The sequence below is a fragment of the Taudactylus pleione genome, unplaced genomic scaffold, assembly GCF_031769625.1.
Source record: "Taudactylus pleione unplaced genomic scaffold, aTauple2 ptg000399l, whole genome shotgun sequence".
NCBI lineage: Eukaryota > Metazoa > Chordata > Amphibia > Anura > Myobatrachidae > Taudactylus > Taudactylus pleione.
The window spans coordinates 4,529,467-4,545,493 of record NW_028284801.1 but is presented as its reverse complement, the minus strand read 5'-3'; the positions used below and the strand labels follow the sequence as shown (position 1 = coordinate 4,545,493).

The window sequence follows — 16,027 nt, the reverse complement described above, 5'->3', positions numbered from 1 at the left end:
GCAGATGAAGTGCTCATGAACGGGCACCAGTTTATTATAGACAAAACTGGCTTTCCAGAGGGAACAGGAGAGAGGGACAGAGTTAAGAGGAGAGAGAAGAATGAGATTATTAGGGTTGATGTAGTGTGGAGGTGATGATGATCTAGAGCAGGGGGATAAGGAGTGTGGGGGTATGTGGCTGGCTTCTGAATGAGGAAGGGTGACAGCAGGTGGTGGGTAAGGTGGAGGTTCAGTGTGGTGTTGGGGAAAGGATAGGTAACTTGGAGAAAAGAGAGGGTGCAGGGTTTAGTGGTGGTGCAGCAGGACTGCATCATGGTGGAAGAGAAGTGAATAATACTGGAGTTGTGGGAGATGCAGTGGAGAGACTTGGATGTAGAAAAAAGGTGGTAGAGGAGAAAATAATGTGGCCAGCTGAGTGTCTTTGTCTATTACATTATATTCCCTGTAGCAAAATACTATATTTTGAAGTGTTAACATTATTTTGCTCAAGGTTCTCCCATCTAAAGCTGTGCAGATTTCTGGCCATTACAGTAGAAAAATATTGATCGTTTTTATTCGCACCTCTATTGGGTGCAAGCAATTAAAAGCGAGATTTCTCTGCTCAGCTATCCCACACTATTTAAGCCCATAAAGGTTCCGCTAATTGAATCGCCCCTAAACAGGGGAAAGCATGGGCTACGCACCTGGAGAACGAGCTCTGAGGTGCCGTCTGGCAGGCAAAGTCAGCACTGATATTGAAATAACTGACATGAGCAGCTCTGCTCAGAAGTGCTCTCACTGTGCAAAGAGATCCTGGTTGGTGGGCAACACTGTGGCAGCGGTGTTTACTGCATGGGATGACGGGAACAAATGCAGGCCATACAGGGTCCATACATCTGTGATAGATTGCCTCAATCCCTCATTCTGCCAGCATCTCGAGTAGTAGAATCAGGGAAATCTGACATGGTGGAAATTCATGATTCATTGATCCCGACCAAAAAAAATAAACAAAAAACAATCGGTGAGTCAGGGATTTTTAACATCTTTGGCCATGCCCTGAGGATAAGGGCTGCACATAGTGGAGGATCGGGTCCCTTGTCTATACTTAATGATTTCCTGGCCACAAGGTCGGATTAGCAGTCAGGTTTTATCACAGGAAATTGGGCAGACCAGTGGACGTGATGAATAGTGTATTAATTTAAAAATGGCATATCGTCATAAAAAGGTCACGGACATCTCAGAGGCCAGGTTCTGCGTCTTCCAAAGCAGATTTCCTGGCCCTGGCCGAGAAGTTCCAGCACCCATTATCAGTAAGCTTAGGCTTATTCAGTTGGCCCATAGCTGCCCGATGGTGATCCAAAGCTGCATCTTCGGACACAGCACTCGGATTTTAATGTCAGCAGTGGGCGTCTTTTGATTTCAGGTGCCGTCTGCAGCATTGACTTTCTCCACAGACCAGAACAAGCACCAGAACAGAGCACAACACTCCAGGTAACAAAGAGGAAGTGCACTGGTTGTATCAGGTGCAGAAATAAAATAGAGAGAGTACGAACTAATCAGCTTCTGTCATTTTTCAAACATAGGGGTCTATTCATAGAGCAGTAAAGAGTCAGGTTTTCCCGAAAACAGGGCTTGTCACTGCTTTCATCTATTCATAGAGATGGATATCGTGGAGAAAGTTATTCTTTCTCCAACGGCGGCCACCCTTCGTGCATGCATCGCATCACCATACTTTTGTATGGTGTGTGCACTTCATAATGGAACTGTTTCACCTACTGTTTCAGATTTACCGTTTGTGGACCTCGTAATCTGTTCGTTCACATGTTAAGGACAGTGAAGTTGAATATTTCCCTGTCTTTCAGCTGATTGGTTGGTACTTTATCTATCCAAGGCTTGATACATCTACCCCAATGAGTACTTTTTAGGGACGCTAATGATTGCAGTGGGTGGTCCTTTAGTTTAAAAGGGATCCATTAAAATGTGAATCATTTATTAGTGCCATTAAAATTGGCAGCAAGACAAACAGTAAAACTGATTGCTTTTGGTTAAAGTTTGTTGAAAGACAAAAAAAGGGGGGTGCCCTGGGTCTGGCATGTTAGACCAACAGTTCTCATATTGACATGCATAAGGTCGACATGAGAATTTCGACATGGTTGAAATTTCAACCTAACGTCCCTGGTGGCCCAGCTAACCCTAACCGTCAGCATTCTGAGAATATCAACATTTCACAATGCAACATTTCAGACATCGAAATTCTGAGGATATCGACATGGTAACAGTCAACCATGTGACCAGATACCAAGAGGTCTATTCACTAAGCCTTGGAGAGAGACAAAATGGAGTAAGAATTATCCCAGCCAATCAGCTCCTCACTTTACAGGCTGTGTTTGAAAAATTACAGTTACGAGCTGATTGACTGGGCCTTCTCGCTCTCTCCAAGGCTTAGTGAATAGACCCCCAAGTGCTTTTCATTAATTAATTAAAATGTGTTTCCACGAAGGTGTAAAACTTTCTACCTTTGGCAATTAAGGGCCTGATTCAGACAACAGTTTAAGTACAAATCCGATGTTTGTAGGTCTGCGCATGTGCGGAACGAGTCCTGCGTGTTAGCACACAGTGCCCCCAAGCTGTGGCATAATTGACATGCTTTGCCCACATGGAGGAGGCAAGGGGGCAGCGCCGGGCTGCATTCCTTGACACCAGGGCTGTAACTGGAGCAGGTAAGAAGAAGGTGAAGGAGAAGCCGCATCCAACAAGCAGTGGGGGAATTGGGAGGAGCCAGGAAGGAACAGAGTGGGTGAAATAAAGAAAGGGGAATGCAGAAAACAAAGGGACGGGACAGACAAATGCTGGACTGTCTCTAATGATTCAGTACCTCTGACTCCTGGAATGGTATTCACCTAGTTAAAGCTGTGGGAGCCAGCTGAACCGCGCCCATTCCTCTGTACAGTCGGCCACATATAAATCAATTTTTTTTTTTTGCTCCAGTTTATCTAGAATGGTTTTTTTTTATTTTATGCCGGGGCACGCAAAGGTGGGAGGGCCATAGTCTGCAGAAAAAGTGGATGGAGATAAAGTAACAACCAATCAGCTGCTTTCATTTTTCAGACACAGCGTGTAAAGTAAGAGCTAGGAGCCAATTGGTTGCTACTTTCTCTCCATCCACATAATCACTCTAAAATGATTACTTTAAGTTATTGCTACTATAGGTGGTTCAACAAGCTACGGAATCATAGGCATATTTTTCAGATGCTGCTTCTCCATCATTGCTTATTTATAAATAATGACAAAGAAAAATGTGTTAACTGTCATATAAGTTTAGATTTAACACATTTTAGGACTTGGTGAGAATTATACATAAAAATACAGATTTGATCGTGGGCATACTTTTCTTCAAATAACTGTAGTGGCAAATGGCACAAAATTTCCAGAGATGGTTCTAATGTTTAAAGATACTGACTGGCACACTAACATTCTCCTATTTCCTATGTTACATGCAAGTCTAGGAGGTCTATTCATCAAAGGGAAAAGCCTACAAAACTGAAGATTTAGCAGTATGTAGGCCTACTACCAGCAGTATGCGGTGGCCATCATTTGTTATTGCCGGAGTATGTAGGCATTCTACCAGCAGCATGTGGTGGCCATCATTTGTTATTGCCGGAGTATGTAGGCCTTCTACCAGCAGTATGCGGTGGCCATCATTTGTTATTGCCGGAGTATGTAGGCCTTCTACCAGCAGTATATGGTGGCCATCATTTGTTATTGCCGGAGTATGTAGGCCTATTACCAGCAGTATGCAGTGGCCACCATTTGTTATTGCCAGAGTATGTAGGCCTTCTACCAGCAGTATGCGGTGGCCATCATTTGTTATTGCCGGAGTATGTAGGCCTACTACCAGCAGTATGCAGTGGCCATCATTTGTTATTGCTGGAGTATGTAGGCCTTCTACCAGCAGTATGCAGTGGCCATCATTTGTTATTGCTGGAATATGTAGGCCTTCTACCAGCAGCATGCGGTGGCCATCATTTGTTATTGCCGCAGTATGTAGGCCTTCTACCAGCAGTATGCAGTGGCCATCATTTGTTATTGCTGGAATATGTAGGCCTTCTACCAGCAGCATGCGGTGGCCATCATTTGTTATTGCCGCAGTATGTAGGCCTTCTACCAGCAGTATGCAGTGGCCATCATTTGTTATTGCTGGAATATGTAGGCCTTCTACCAGCAGCATGCGGTGGCCATCATTTGTTATTGCCGCAGTATGTAGGCCTTCTACCAGCAGTATGCGGTGGCCATCATTTGTTATTGCCGGAGGCAGCCACCACAGGAGCTATCATGCGATAACTTCAGGATGGAGAAACTACTTAGTGCATATTCAGCAAGTACAGCATCGGTAACTGTAATGCCGGAGGTCCTCCTTTGCCATCACCATCTCAGGATGGTGATAAAGCCACTAATAGACTTCTATACTGTTATATAACTATGCCTGTTTTAGGGGTACAGGCAGATTTCACCTATACAAATGCCCTTTGCGACTTTTGGGATTGAATAGTGTGAAAAACGTGTGCGCACATAGTTGTGATAAGTGGAATTCTCACGCGAAAGGTGCAAAAACTTAGCACACGAAAAGTTATCATGGCTAACTGAAATCCCCCCTTAGGGCAGTATTCAATTAGCAGTGAAAAGCCGAGAACCGCAAAAAGGTATCACCGATTGCAACTTTTTGCCTGTCGGAAATTTATCTCCGTATTCAATTCCATCCGCTTTTCGTACGCAGAAAGTCAATGCAATGTAATAGGTGAAAAAGATTCGCCTCTGAATAGCAGGAGAAAAGAAGTGCAACATTTTTTTTTGCGGGTACAAAGGTGGGGAAACCACTCAGAACCCTTGGGACAGCCCCCCCAAAGGACAACTGCATCAAAAAATCCTGAAACACAATTAAGAATACCCTAAAAAAGTACTGTGAATTTGGGGACGAAAAAGCACAAAGTGGGGGGACAAGTTCGCAAACTAGCGAAACAAGGTTCTGGGGGTGCTCTAAGAAGCGGTCAAGTGTTTTGGGGATTGCATGTGCTTTTATGACGGAGGAATTTCACTTTTATTAAACCTACACTTTAGAGACATTAAAAGATGCTAGCACCCATTTTTAGGTACCCCAAATTTGCCAGGACTACTTATTTTCTCCAAAAAAATACTGCTATATGCTATTCTTCACCACTTGTGCAAAAACGCTAATTAGAGACAATTGTGTGAACTTAAGTACCCCAAATAGTTTTATTAGGGCTAATCGAGCACTACTACATTGCTCCCCAATGTTTCTGCATCTTTTTGGGAGGTTCAGGCCGATTTCCCCGATTCTGACAACACTTTTCGCCTGTTCTGACTTTGTGTTGCCGTTTTCGCGTCTTTTGGAATTGAATAGGGCGAATCACGGGTACGTGCACGGCAAGTTTTTGTGGCTAAAATATACAATATAGGCGAAAAAGTCCGGCATGCGAAGCCTTATCACGTACGCGAGACTAATTGAATACGGCCCTTAGTGGTACTCCCAAACCCATTCAAATGTCTCATAATATATTGGCTGCTTTTCCAATGAAAAAATATGTTTCTGGTGGAGAAAGAATTGTTATATGCTTAGAATATGGTATTTTTACATAAAAATAAAATAGTTACACTAGAAAAAAATATTGAAAAACTAAATCAACTACATAAAACTTACTTGGATATACTGTTGTATACAGCATGCCCTCAAGGGGTTATGGAAGAAAAACAATGACTAACCTCCTTGCTGTGTTTTCACTTGGATAGGATCAGAGAGCGGGCCATCCCCTACTGAAGTAAAAGCTAAAACTCTGACAGTGTAGGTTTCATGTTCCAATAAGCCTCTTATAGTTGTCAAGAGGCTATCATCCACACTAGCTTTATCCCAGTTGCTAACTTGCTTCTCAGGGTCCATAGTGTAATAAATTCGGTATCCCCTTATTTGACCATTGGGTTCCACAGGCTCTTCCCACTGAATTATCATAGTAGTAGAGCTAAGCATTCGGGCCTGTACATTTCGAGGCGCACTGGCAGGAGCTTGCTCTCCTGTGCGTGTTACAACAGGTTCACTGGGTGGTCCTTGGCCAATAGAGTTTACTGCCGATACCCAGATCTCATACTCAGAGTTAGGACTGAGGCCTCCAATGCTGTATCTTGTAGTGGTGATGTCTTCCTTGATTTGATATGGCCCATCCTGTGTTTTAAACTTGTACTCTATTATATAGTAAGATACAGGATCAGGATTTCCTGAATCCCAAGTAATTGTAATGCTTGTGGCAGTGGTTTCTGTTACAACTGGAGCACCAGGTGCCTTAGGAAGGGCTAGGTTAGGAAACAAAAACACAATAAAATCAGTGAAACAAAATGACACAGGATTCAACTAGAATTTAAACAAAGTATTTAGCAAGGGGATCTCATATTTTACCCATTAGACAACCTGAAAAAAAAAAAAAAGCTTGAGAAGGACAAGGCAACTTAGAACTAGCCTCACATATAGCGATATTGCTGCAGATAGAGGTCAAATGTCCCTATATCGAGACACATGATGTTCCAAAATAAGTCTGATACTTAATAATAATCCAATCTAAATAGAAATTGATTTTTGTCACGCACATCCATAAATGCAGACTGTGCATGTCATATTTCAAGCTTGGACATAGTACCGAGTGGATGCGTCTTGTAGCAAATGGCACAGATGTGAGTATTGAAGCTAGTGTTATCTTGTCACTCAGTTGTAGCATTCATTAAAGGTTGGTCTTATGTAATAGAGCTATTCATCACATTTACAAAAATGTATGTACAGTCTAGCTCTAATACTTGGGTTACTTCAAATTCTATTTATATTTACAGATCAGACTATTAATGAAAAGCCAACCTGTATTTAATTTTAGTGGTTCTTTACTATAGGTTGATATTTCCTTTAACTATATCTATGTTATCCCCATCCCCCAACTAGTAGAACAAGGCAATTCTTGTATCACACACAATAAACCACTCTCTGGATAGTTCTGAAATGGCTTGGTTAAGAACAGCTGTGGGGGAAAAAGGAAATTCTAAAACCCCCTGCAAGTTGCTTCAAGGGTACTTCTCTCTCAAACAAATGAAAAACATTGAATCTCTGTCAATCTTTAGATTACATGTATGGTTTTACAATTTCAGTGTGAATGGACCTCATTCAAAAACAAAAACTCACCAGGAAATAAAGAAAGAAAAAGAAGTGTTCAAGACAAGCACATAAAAAATTCAGTAATGTATAAAGTTCACTTTTACAGTAACTTTCCCTATCATATCACAGAGATGTACCTTATACTCACATTTAACCGTGATTTGGGCTACAGACTCAATAACCCCAAGACTTGACATAGCAACACAGGTATAATTAGCAGACTCCTTAACATTGGTAAGTTCCAGAACGTTACGCCCAACTGGCATGTCATCTTCCGGTGTTAGGTCTTCAGCGCCCATCATCCACTTCACATATGGCATGGGTGAACCAACCGCAACACATGTTATATTTACATTACCTCCCGGCATAATTTCATGGCTCACAGGCAGAATTGAGAAGCGTGGAGCAACACGACGAACTGTAAATAAAATTAACAAGGATACAGAAGGAACAAGGGCTTAAATAGGTACACTGTAACTTTGGAAATGAAAAATAAAATATTTTTAAATAAAGACTTTAAAATAAAAACTTACTTCACAAACAAAAAGTGAGAATATATAAACATGAAGCCATAATTCATAGCAAAAGGGTTCCATATATCAGGAGTACACCCATCACAGCACAGATAATACACAAAAATTTATTAGCAATTTCTCATCTTTATCAACAGATATGGGGTCTGACAATCTATTTAAGCTGAACACTATTCCATACCTGGTAGTTTACAATTCCCACACTATTTACAAACAATACCTCAAAGTGTTTTTTTTTTACTTTAAAATCGGTTATAAAACAAAGCATATTTATTATAGGTGCTTCTCATACTGTAACATAGCTAAACCACCCCAAGAGCTAGTATTCAAAAAGAGTAACTGCTGTTTTGATTCACCACATATTGGCAGTAGAGATGAGAAACTCTAATGAAATTTTTGTGGTTTTGGGGTGTAAAAACCCTAACAAAGCCTCTTTAGAATCTGACACGGTTTCATCGATAAATGCAGCTCTCAGAAACACAAACATCATGCAAAAGAGGTATAAAATTTGTAAAAAATATAACTAAAACAAAGTCGGGAAAGAAGACAAAAAGGGAAGGGAAAGACAGAAAAATGCAGAGGAATATAACATAAGGGCAACTAGCAAATGCCCGCAATAATACTGGGTGTAGAAAAAGGCATTGGGGGATTAAGGGCAGAGAACCCACTTAATGCTTTGTGACTAGTGTTCAACACATGGATACCTATAACCCTGGTGGGATATTAAACAGATTGTTCATAGTAAAACAAAGTGATGGACTTAACGCTGAGAGTAACAGTGACATGTTCTGTGCATCCCCCTTGCTGATAGGTGGATGCAGTTTTCAGACCTCACAAGTTAGAACATGGATCAAAGGGGTTGAGGCAGCCCCAATATCAGTGACTCTGTTCTTGGTAACATCTTCAGCATAGTAATGTAAGGACCTGCTATTTCCATAAACACAAATCATTTCATGTACTAGACAGGGAAAGGTGGACAAAGGGATATACAAAAATTCTTCTAGTCTAAAGAATAAAACTGACTATGAATAAATACTACATATATGAGTTTGATTAGCTCGTGGTTTCTAAGGTAAAATTATGATGCTTTTGGACAAATATTGTGAATATTCTGCTGCATGAATGTGCAACAAGTAAGGGATTATGAAACATGCCCTCTGCACAACATTCAGTTATGTCCATCTGTATTTCTACGTGTCATCGATATACGACACAGGGAAAAGAATCAGTTCCAAAGAAGAGAGTCACAGAGGCTCCACCAAATCCTCAGGCACACCTAACATACAATGAAGAAAAGTGGAGAAAACAAAGTAACATGCGGACAGAACAGAGTAGTGCAAGTCTTCTGATGGGGCCAACATATAACTGAGTGCAGAGAGTAGAAATGGGACAGAAGCTGACTGGCAAAATGTAGTCAGCAAACACATTTACAGACAAACAGCAGCATGTGATACATACACTGTGTTGTCATGAGAAAAAAAACCAATACAAACTGTAACAGAGATTAATTAAAATAGAATTTAAAAATGTATAACTGTCTTTAAAAATCAAATATCGGAGTCTGAAGGACAGGGTGATACGTTTGGAGATTTTTCATTTAGCCTATTTAACTATATTAGTGCATGCAAGTAGAAAAGAAACACTCACAGAGCACAAAATGTAACAAGCATTATTTCTGACTGTATAGTAACAGATTTTAAACTGGATTAAAAATGCAAGAAAAAACATGCAATTTTAAAATGAATGCGGAATTATGTCTAGGGCTAAATACTGGTATACAGAACACCAGTCAGGTTTGCCTGGGCCAATATAAATATATATACACACACACACACATACATACACACATACTGTATATATATATATATATATATATATATATATATATATATATATACACACACACACACAGTATACACACATATATACATAGTCACACACATACATACAGGCATACAAACACACTGATCAGAGAACATTAAATCCACATTGTGGAGGTGCCCTCCACCCCTTCGTCCCGCCACGTGTCCTGTGGTATCTGACACCAAGACTTTAGCAGCAGATCCTTTAAGTCCTGTAAATTGCAAGGTGGTGCTACGATTGCTCAGACTTGTTTGCCAGCACATCCAACAGATGCTCGATTGAGATTTGGGGAAGTTGAAGACCAAGTCAACACCTTGAACTCTTCATTCCTCAAACCATTCCTGAACAGTGTTTGCAGTTTGGCAGGGCACATTATCCTGCTAAAAGAGGCCACTGCCATCAGGGAATACCGTTGCCATGAAGGGGTGTGCTTGGTCTGCAACAATATTTAGGTTATGTTACGTGCCTTCTTCCCATAGTGCATTCTGGTGTCATCACTCTCTTCCCCAGGTAAATGACGCCCACGCACCTGGACATCCACACATGATGTAAAAGTAACCGTAAATCATCATACCACGCCACCTTCTCCAGTACTTTCAGTACTTGAAAATCAGGGCTGTCCCACCAAAATTGGGATAGTTGGGGGATACATGCATAGTTATAGTCACAGACATATACATACACACATATAGTCACTTGCATGCAGATATACAGTTCCACACATATACACATACATACAGTCACACATACATAATTATACATACAAACAAACATACATGTGCCCCCTTCCTGAGTCAGGCTTACCATATAGGCTGCTAGATAGTCAGATATCCTTCCCTACCTGGGTGAGAAGACAGCACCATCTAGTGTAGTATATTCTTGTTATATTTATATTAGTGAATAAAGGAGACACAAAGTGCAAAGGTGTAATATATCATTTAAAACTTCTGCATATATAAATTATAGCTTCCACATCAACTTAGTCATCCCCCCGTTACCTCCCAGGAATGGCCAGGGAATTACACAGATCATGCGTACAATTATGTTCTGCATCTCTGAGAGCTAACCATCATGACAAATGCTCTGTTCATCCGGGACGCTTGTGCAGACTTAAAACGTTGGGCAACTGCATGTGCTTTGACACTGCATGCGACTCAATATCAAAACCTCTGTGGTTTTATGTTTAAGTGCAGCCCTGCAGTCTAGAACTTAGCTCTTCAGAGACTAAAGGGTAATCCAAACAAGAGTTAAATATTTCATAGTATATGACAAGCTGGCATGGGACTATCACCCAGATGATGAAATGGCCATATTTATTCCATTATTTCACAAGATTTGTGAATATTCATGATTCATATATTTTATACATGTGTATTTTTACCTCATCCCTTATGAAAAATCAGTTGATGGTTCTCACATAGTAGTAGTAAAAATGTCTTTGTAGTTTGATAATTCAATACACACACTTTTTATACCACCCCTTTGCTCTCCCATTAATAAAATGTAAACGGTCACACTCACAATGTAAGCAGCGAAGCCAGCCAAGGTATGTAATGTTAATATGAGGAGCCTGATGACTATAGGGCAGTGGTTCCCAAACTGTGCGCCGCGACACAGGGATGCCTCAGTTTGGAGGTCCAGCACCAAATCAAATTATTTATGGTCAATGTAATATAAATATGTGGACAAACAGAAGCGCAAACCTGTCACCACCACATAACTGAGCCTAAGGATGAGAGGGGAGCACAATTTACTTCACTTTACTACATTTTTTTCTGAATTTCTCAATAACAAACTTTTTCGCTTAGGGGTGCCATGAAAATAATGCAGATACTCTGGGGCACCATGATTCAAAAAAGTTTGGGAACCTCTGCTTTAGGGGTTATCTGATGGCATAAAAAGGGATATGTGGAGGCCACGTAAGGGGCATGTGGAGGTCACGTAAGGGTTGTGGGTTTGACCCTTTTGGGCTGCTCTGTACCTAAGCCTCTGATGCTATTCCCTTTAGGGAAGAGTCAAAGTGCTTATGTTGTAAAAAGAGACTACTATTTAGAGTGTAATTGGGGGCATGCGGAGGCCACTTAAGGGGCATGTGGAGTCTCCGATGTCATACAAATGGTTGTAACCCTACTGCAGTTTTTTCCAATTCCCCTGTCTGGGTATATGAATATAAGAAGGTAGTTACCCACAATTTAAAATATATTATTATATGTTTTCTCCCGTCTTGCATTAGACCTACTGTAACTTGTAGGTCTAAATTACACCAATAGCATTACCATTTCATAGAAGACTACTGTTTTGTGATTGCTCTCTATAATTCTGCTTGCAGTGAATGAAAGCTCCAGTCTATCAATCTTTCAATATAAGAGTAGCAGCATCTTCTAGAGGCAATATTTCCTGCACTTTCTAATGCATCTTCTAGAGGCAATATTTTCTGCACTTTCTAATGTACCTTAGTGCGTGAAGTGATCATATTCTCCAAAAATTACTGGGAGATCCAGAAAACTGCTAAAATAAAGCCTCATCTGTAGCCCAAATGCAATCTTCATGTCATGTTGTCTTGTCTGTGGCTGGCAGAAAAACCCAACCAGGTGCATCAAATGTCATGCTTTTCTCACAACTGACAGGCTCAGCCAAGGATTTGTCTACATGATGAGGAAATTGGTTGGTATAGAATAGGAGCTGAGCGCTGTTTGATAAAACTTCTACAGGAATGTGGATCACAGGTTAGGCCAGTGGTTCCCAAACTTTTTTGAATCATGGCCCCTAGAGTATCAACATTGTTTTCATGGCACTCCTAAGCCAACAGTTTCTTATTGAGAAATGTATAAAAAAATGTAGTAAAGTAGTAAAGTGAAGTAAACTGTGCTGACCTGTCATCCTTGGGTTCAGTTATGTGGTGGTGGGCAGGTTTGCACTTCTGTTTATTCACATATTTACATTACACTGACCATAAATTATTTGATCTGATGATGGACCACCAACCTGAGGCACCCTTGCAAGTGTCCCAAGGCACCCCAGGGTGCCACGGTGCACAGTTTGGGAACCACTAGATTAGGAACTGACTGCAGGAGTAGGTATAATGGTTGAAGAAAGTGGAGAACCAATTGAAATGGAGAAGCAGAGAGAGGATAGAATGTAGCATATCCAGGCGACTAGACACAATTTGTGTGAAATGCATTGCAATATTTATTCTCTTGTTTTTTTTAACTCATATCCTGTATAGTTGCGACTGGTAGTGGAACATAAGCAAAGTCCATGCCATGAGCAGTCCAATGAATTATCAATAATGTGAACCTACTGTGCTGGTCAGATAAGAGGTAGCAGCTTTCTATACAGGGGGAATAACCCAGGGACCATGGTCAATATTCAGGCCATGTTAAAGACATGCTCAAATTGCTCATAAGCTTTACAAGTTGGGGACAAGGTGTCAACAAACAATCAGAGTCGAGGAAATACTGGTTCAGTTATCAGGTGATTAGACAGAATGATTATCATTAAATGAAACTAACACACCAAGTTACTCAAGCACCAGAAAATAAATTGAGTTGGTCTAAATCAGTGGTGGGGAACCTTTTTACTGCCGAGGACCATTTTGATAAATATAACTTTATTTGTGGGTCTGGCCACGCCCACTCCATGTGACATCACACAGGGCGGGGCCACAATAGCTGGTGATTACAGCAATGCCTGGCGCATTCTGAGGATGCTCCGGGGAGCTGTGAGGGGAGCGGTGTGACCAACTGAAGCATCCTAAGGACACTCCAGGTTGCGCTACTGCATAGATTCTGGCTGCAGGGTGCCATTCTAGACACCCTGCTAGCCAGTTGAGGTTAGCAGAAAACAGCTCCGAGGACCAGACCAAAAGCTTCCGCGGGCCTTATACAGCCCCCGGGCCTGAGGTTCCCCATCCCTGGTCTAAATAAAGTAGAATCTAAAGTCACAGGCATGCTCACAAAGCACTATTATCACCTAAGCATATATGATGATATAAAACGTGACTATATGGATATGGCTGGATAGTGAATGAATTAATACATTGCCAACTTCTTTTCTTCAAGTTTTCTCTCTTCTCTATTCTAAATTTTGTTTTCAGCGCTGCCCCAATGCACATGAGAGATTCTCAGGTAGAGACTTTTTTTTTTTTTAAATCTTATTTCTCTTCTAAGCTTTGACTACGTATGAGATGTAAGCAGAAATCATTGGAAAAAATTTAGTATTCTCAGGCATCATTTTGGTTTATAGCTGAAATTGTTTTATATATTTTTCCTGCGTTTCTACATCTGTGATGTCCTAATATACAAAACAAGCAAATATACAAGGATATAAGGACTTGTAGTTCCACAAGTTGTCTAAATACCCCATCCCCCAAAAGCAATGGGAGGACCATCTCTGCAATATGTATATCTGCATATATGACTATACACTGCATTAGTTTGAAAAAGAGAAAGAAAATAGTTTGTATTATATCTGTGGTACATTTGCTCCATTATACTATGATTTGTGCTTAGTAGCTTCTTAGTTGTTATGCAAGGACACCAAGGGAATACAAGACTGCATCAAGATTGATGCTCTAAATCTGGTTGGTAGTCACTGTTGGTTGACTAGATGAATGCCGACGATCAGTGTCAGGGAACCCACTGTTTGGACAATAAACTCTTGCGGGTAGAAGGCACATGGCCAAGTAGGGGCAAGGTAACTCCACAGTAAGAGGACATCAATCACAGTGACATCACATGCAACAAGAAGCTGTCTGTGTACTGCAGGAACAAATTGAAGACCTGTGGGAATTGTATAGACAAAATACACAGAAAGGAGACGAACAGGCGGGAAAGGGGGAAAAAAACACAGATGTGCACAGGTCGGAGGATACAAAATGCAAAAGGGATCATAAACCAGGCACAATCAAATAACAAGGGGGGCAGACAGGTGGAGGGGAGATTATAAAAGGCAACAAAAGCACAGGGGCAGAGAGGAAACATGAGTGGGGAAATAGAAGGCCAAAGATGAGAGGAAGAGGGACCGCATACATAAGTCATGGACAAGAAAAGGCATAAACAATGCAACAAGAAGCAGAAAGAGGCATAAACAAGGCAGAGCTGAGAAACGAGATAGAAACAGGAGAAGAGATGACTATACAAACAACATACAGAGAAGAAGGGGACGTTGATAGAAAAGGGAGATATGGGGATATAGACAGATACATTGAAGTGTAGTTTATACCTGCCTTGACCATGCTCCTGTTCGTGGTAGGAATTTAGCTCTTGGTGAAACATCACATGTCAAAGTTAGTTCACCAGCTGTTTTAAGCTCTCCTTAAGTACTGCCTTATTTTTTTCTAACATCCTATTTATAAAACATTGCAATTTTACAATAAAATTTTACTGAGTAGTTATGTGGGCATATAGACGACTTCCTGGTGGTCAGGATGCTGGTGGGCAGTAAGTATTAGGGTTAGGCACTAGTGGGAGCGTTCGGGATAGACTCCCGGGAGGAAGGGTTAGACTGTGAAAAAGGTGGGTTAGGGTTAAAGGGAGGGTTGGGATACTTACCTAATTCTGTCAGGATTCTGACTGTCAAGATGCCGCGGTTGATATTCTGACCGCCGGCATCCCAACTGCCAAGATCCCGTAACTAACCATTATGTGGTTAGGCAAATTTTACCTTTGTATACTATAATAAATTGTTTGACAAGATTATACTGTTGGATGACATTCTAAAATGACATTTCATTACTGATCAATTAAAGTTGTAAAGCTTACATGTACTTAGGCGGGAGAGATTGCTATCATATTGAGTATTTTGAGAACCTTTTTTATTATTATTTTATTCATGTCATGTCACTGGTATTGTATTATGTTATACCATTAGAGATGAGAGGTTCAGGCTTAGATCTTGGGATGAGACAAAACGTGATCTTTCATTGACATCTCGGCACAGTTATCCATGAAAGATGACATTTTGCCTCATTCCGAACTTGGCAAGAAGATCCTAGCCAAAACAGAAATGCTCATCTTTAGTTACCATGTCTTTGTCAAGTACTTTTCCATCAAAAAGGCTGCTTTATTACTGCAGATAAATGAATAGAGACAAACACAAAATACACATATATACAAGATATATTTTGAGAGCAGAATTTGAATAGACATAATGGGTTATATTTACTAAAGTGCAGGGATTTTTAGAAGTGGAGATGTTGCCAATAGCAACTAATCAGATTCTACTTAACAGTTGTTTAGCATCTTCTAGAAAATAATAGCTGGAATCTGATTTGTTGCTATGGGCAACATCTCCACTACTAAAAAGCCGCACTTTAGTAAATATACCCCAATGAGTTTTGGTTACACATTATTAAGGTTGTAGATTTCTTAGTTTGTTCTATCCTATATATCAATAAAAATATGCTCTGTGAGTATTCTTTGCAATAATTTCAATAGTATGCTGAATT

The 16,027-nt window shown here is 40.6% G+C and overlaps 1 protein-coding gene across 7 annotated transcripts in view; it reads right to left on the bottom strand.

Annotated features, from left to right (window-relative positions):
- PTPRS (protein tyrosine phosphatase receptor type S) overlaps positions 1-16,027 on the bottom strand; it is a 458,571-nt gene that overhangs the window by 225,121 nt on the left and 217,423 nt on the right. For all 7 annotated transcript variants that reach the window (XM_088446483.1, XM_088446485.1, XM_088446484.1 and 4 more), the window contains exons 7-8: positions 7,332-7,601; positions 5,758-6,339 (exon numbers count right to left, since the gene is read on the bottom strand). In XM_088446483.1, the coding sequence (XP_088302609.1) occupies positions 5,758-6,339; positions 7,332-7,601 (852 nt within the window). The remainder of the gene's footprint in view (positions 1-5,757; positions 6,340-7,331; positions 7,602-16,027) is intronic.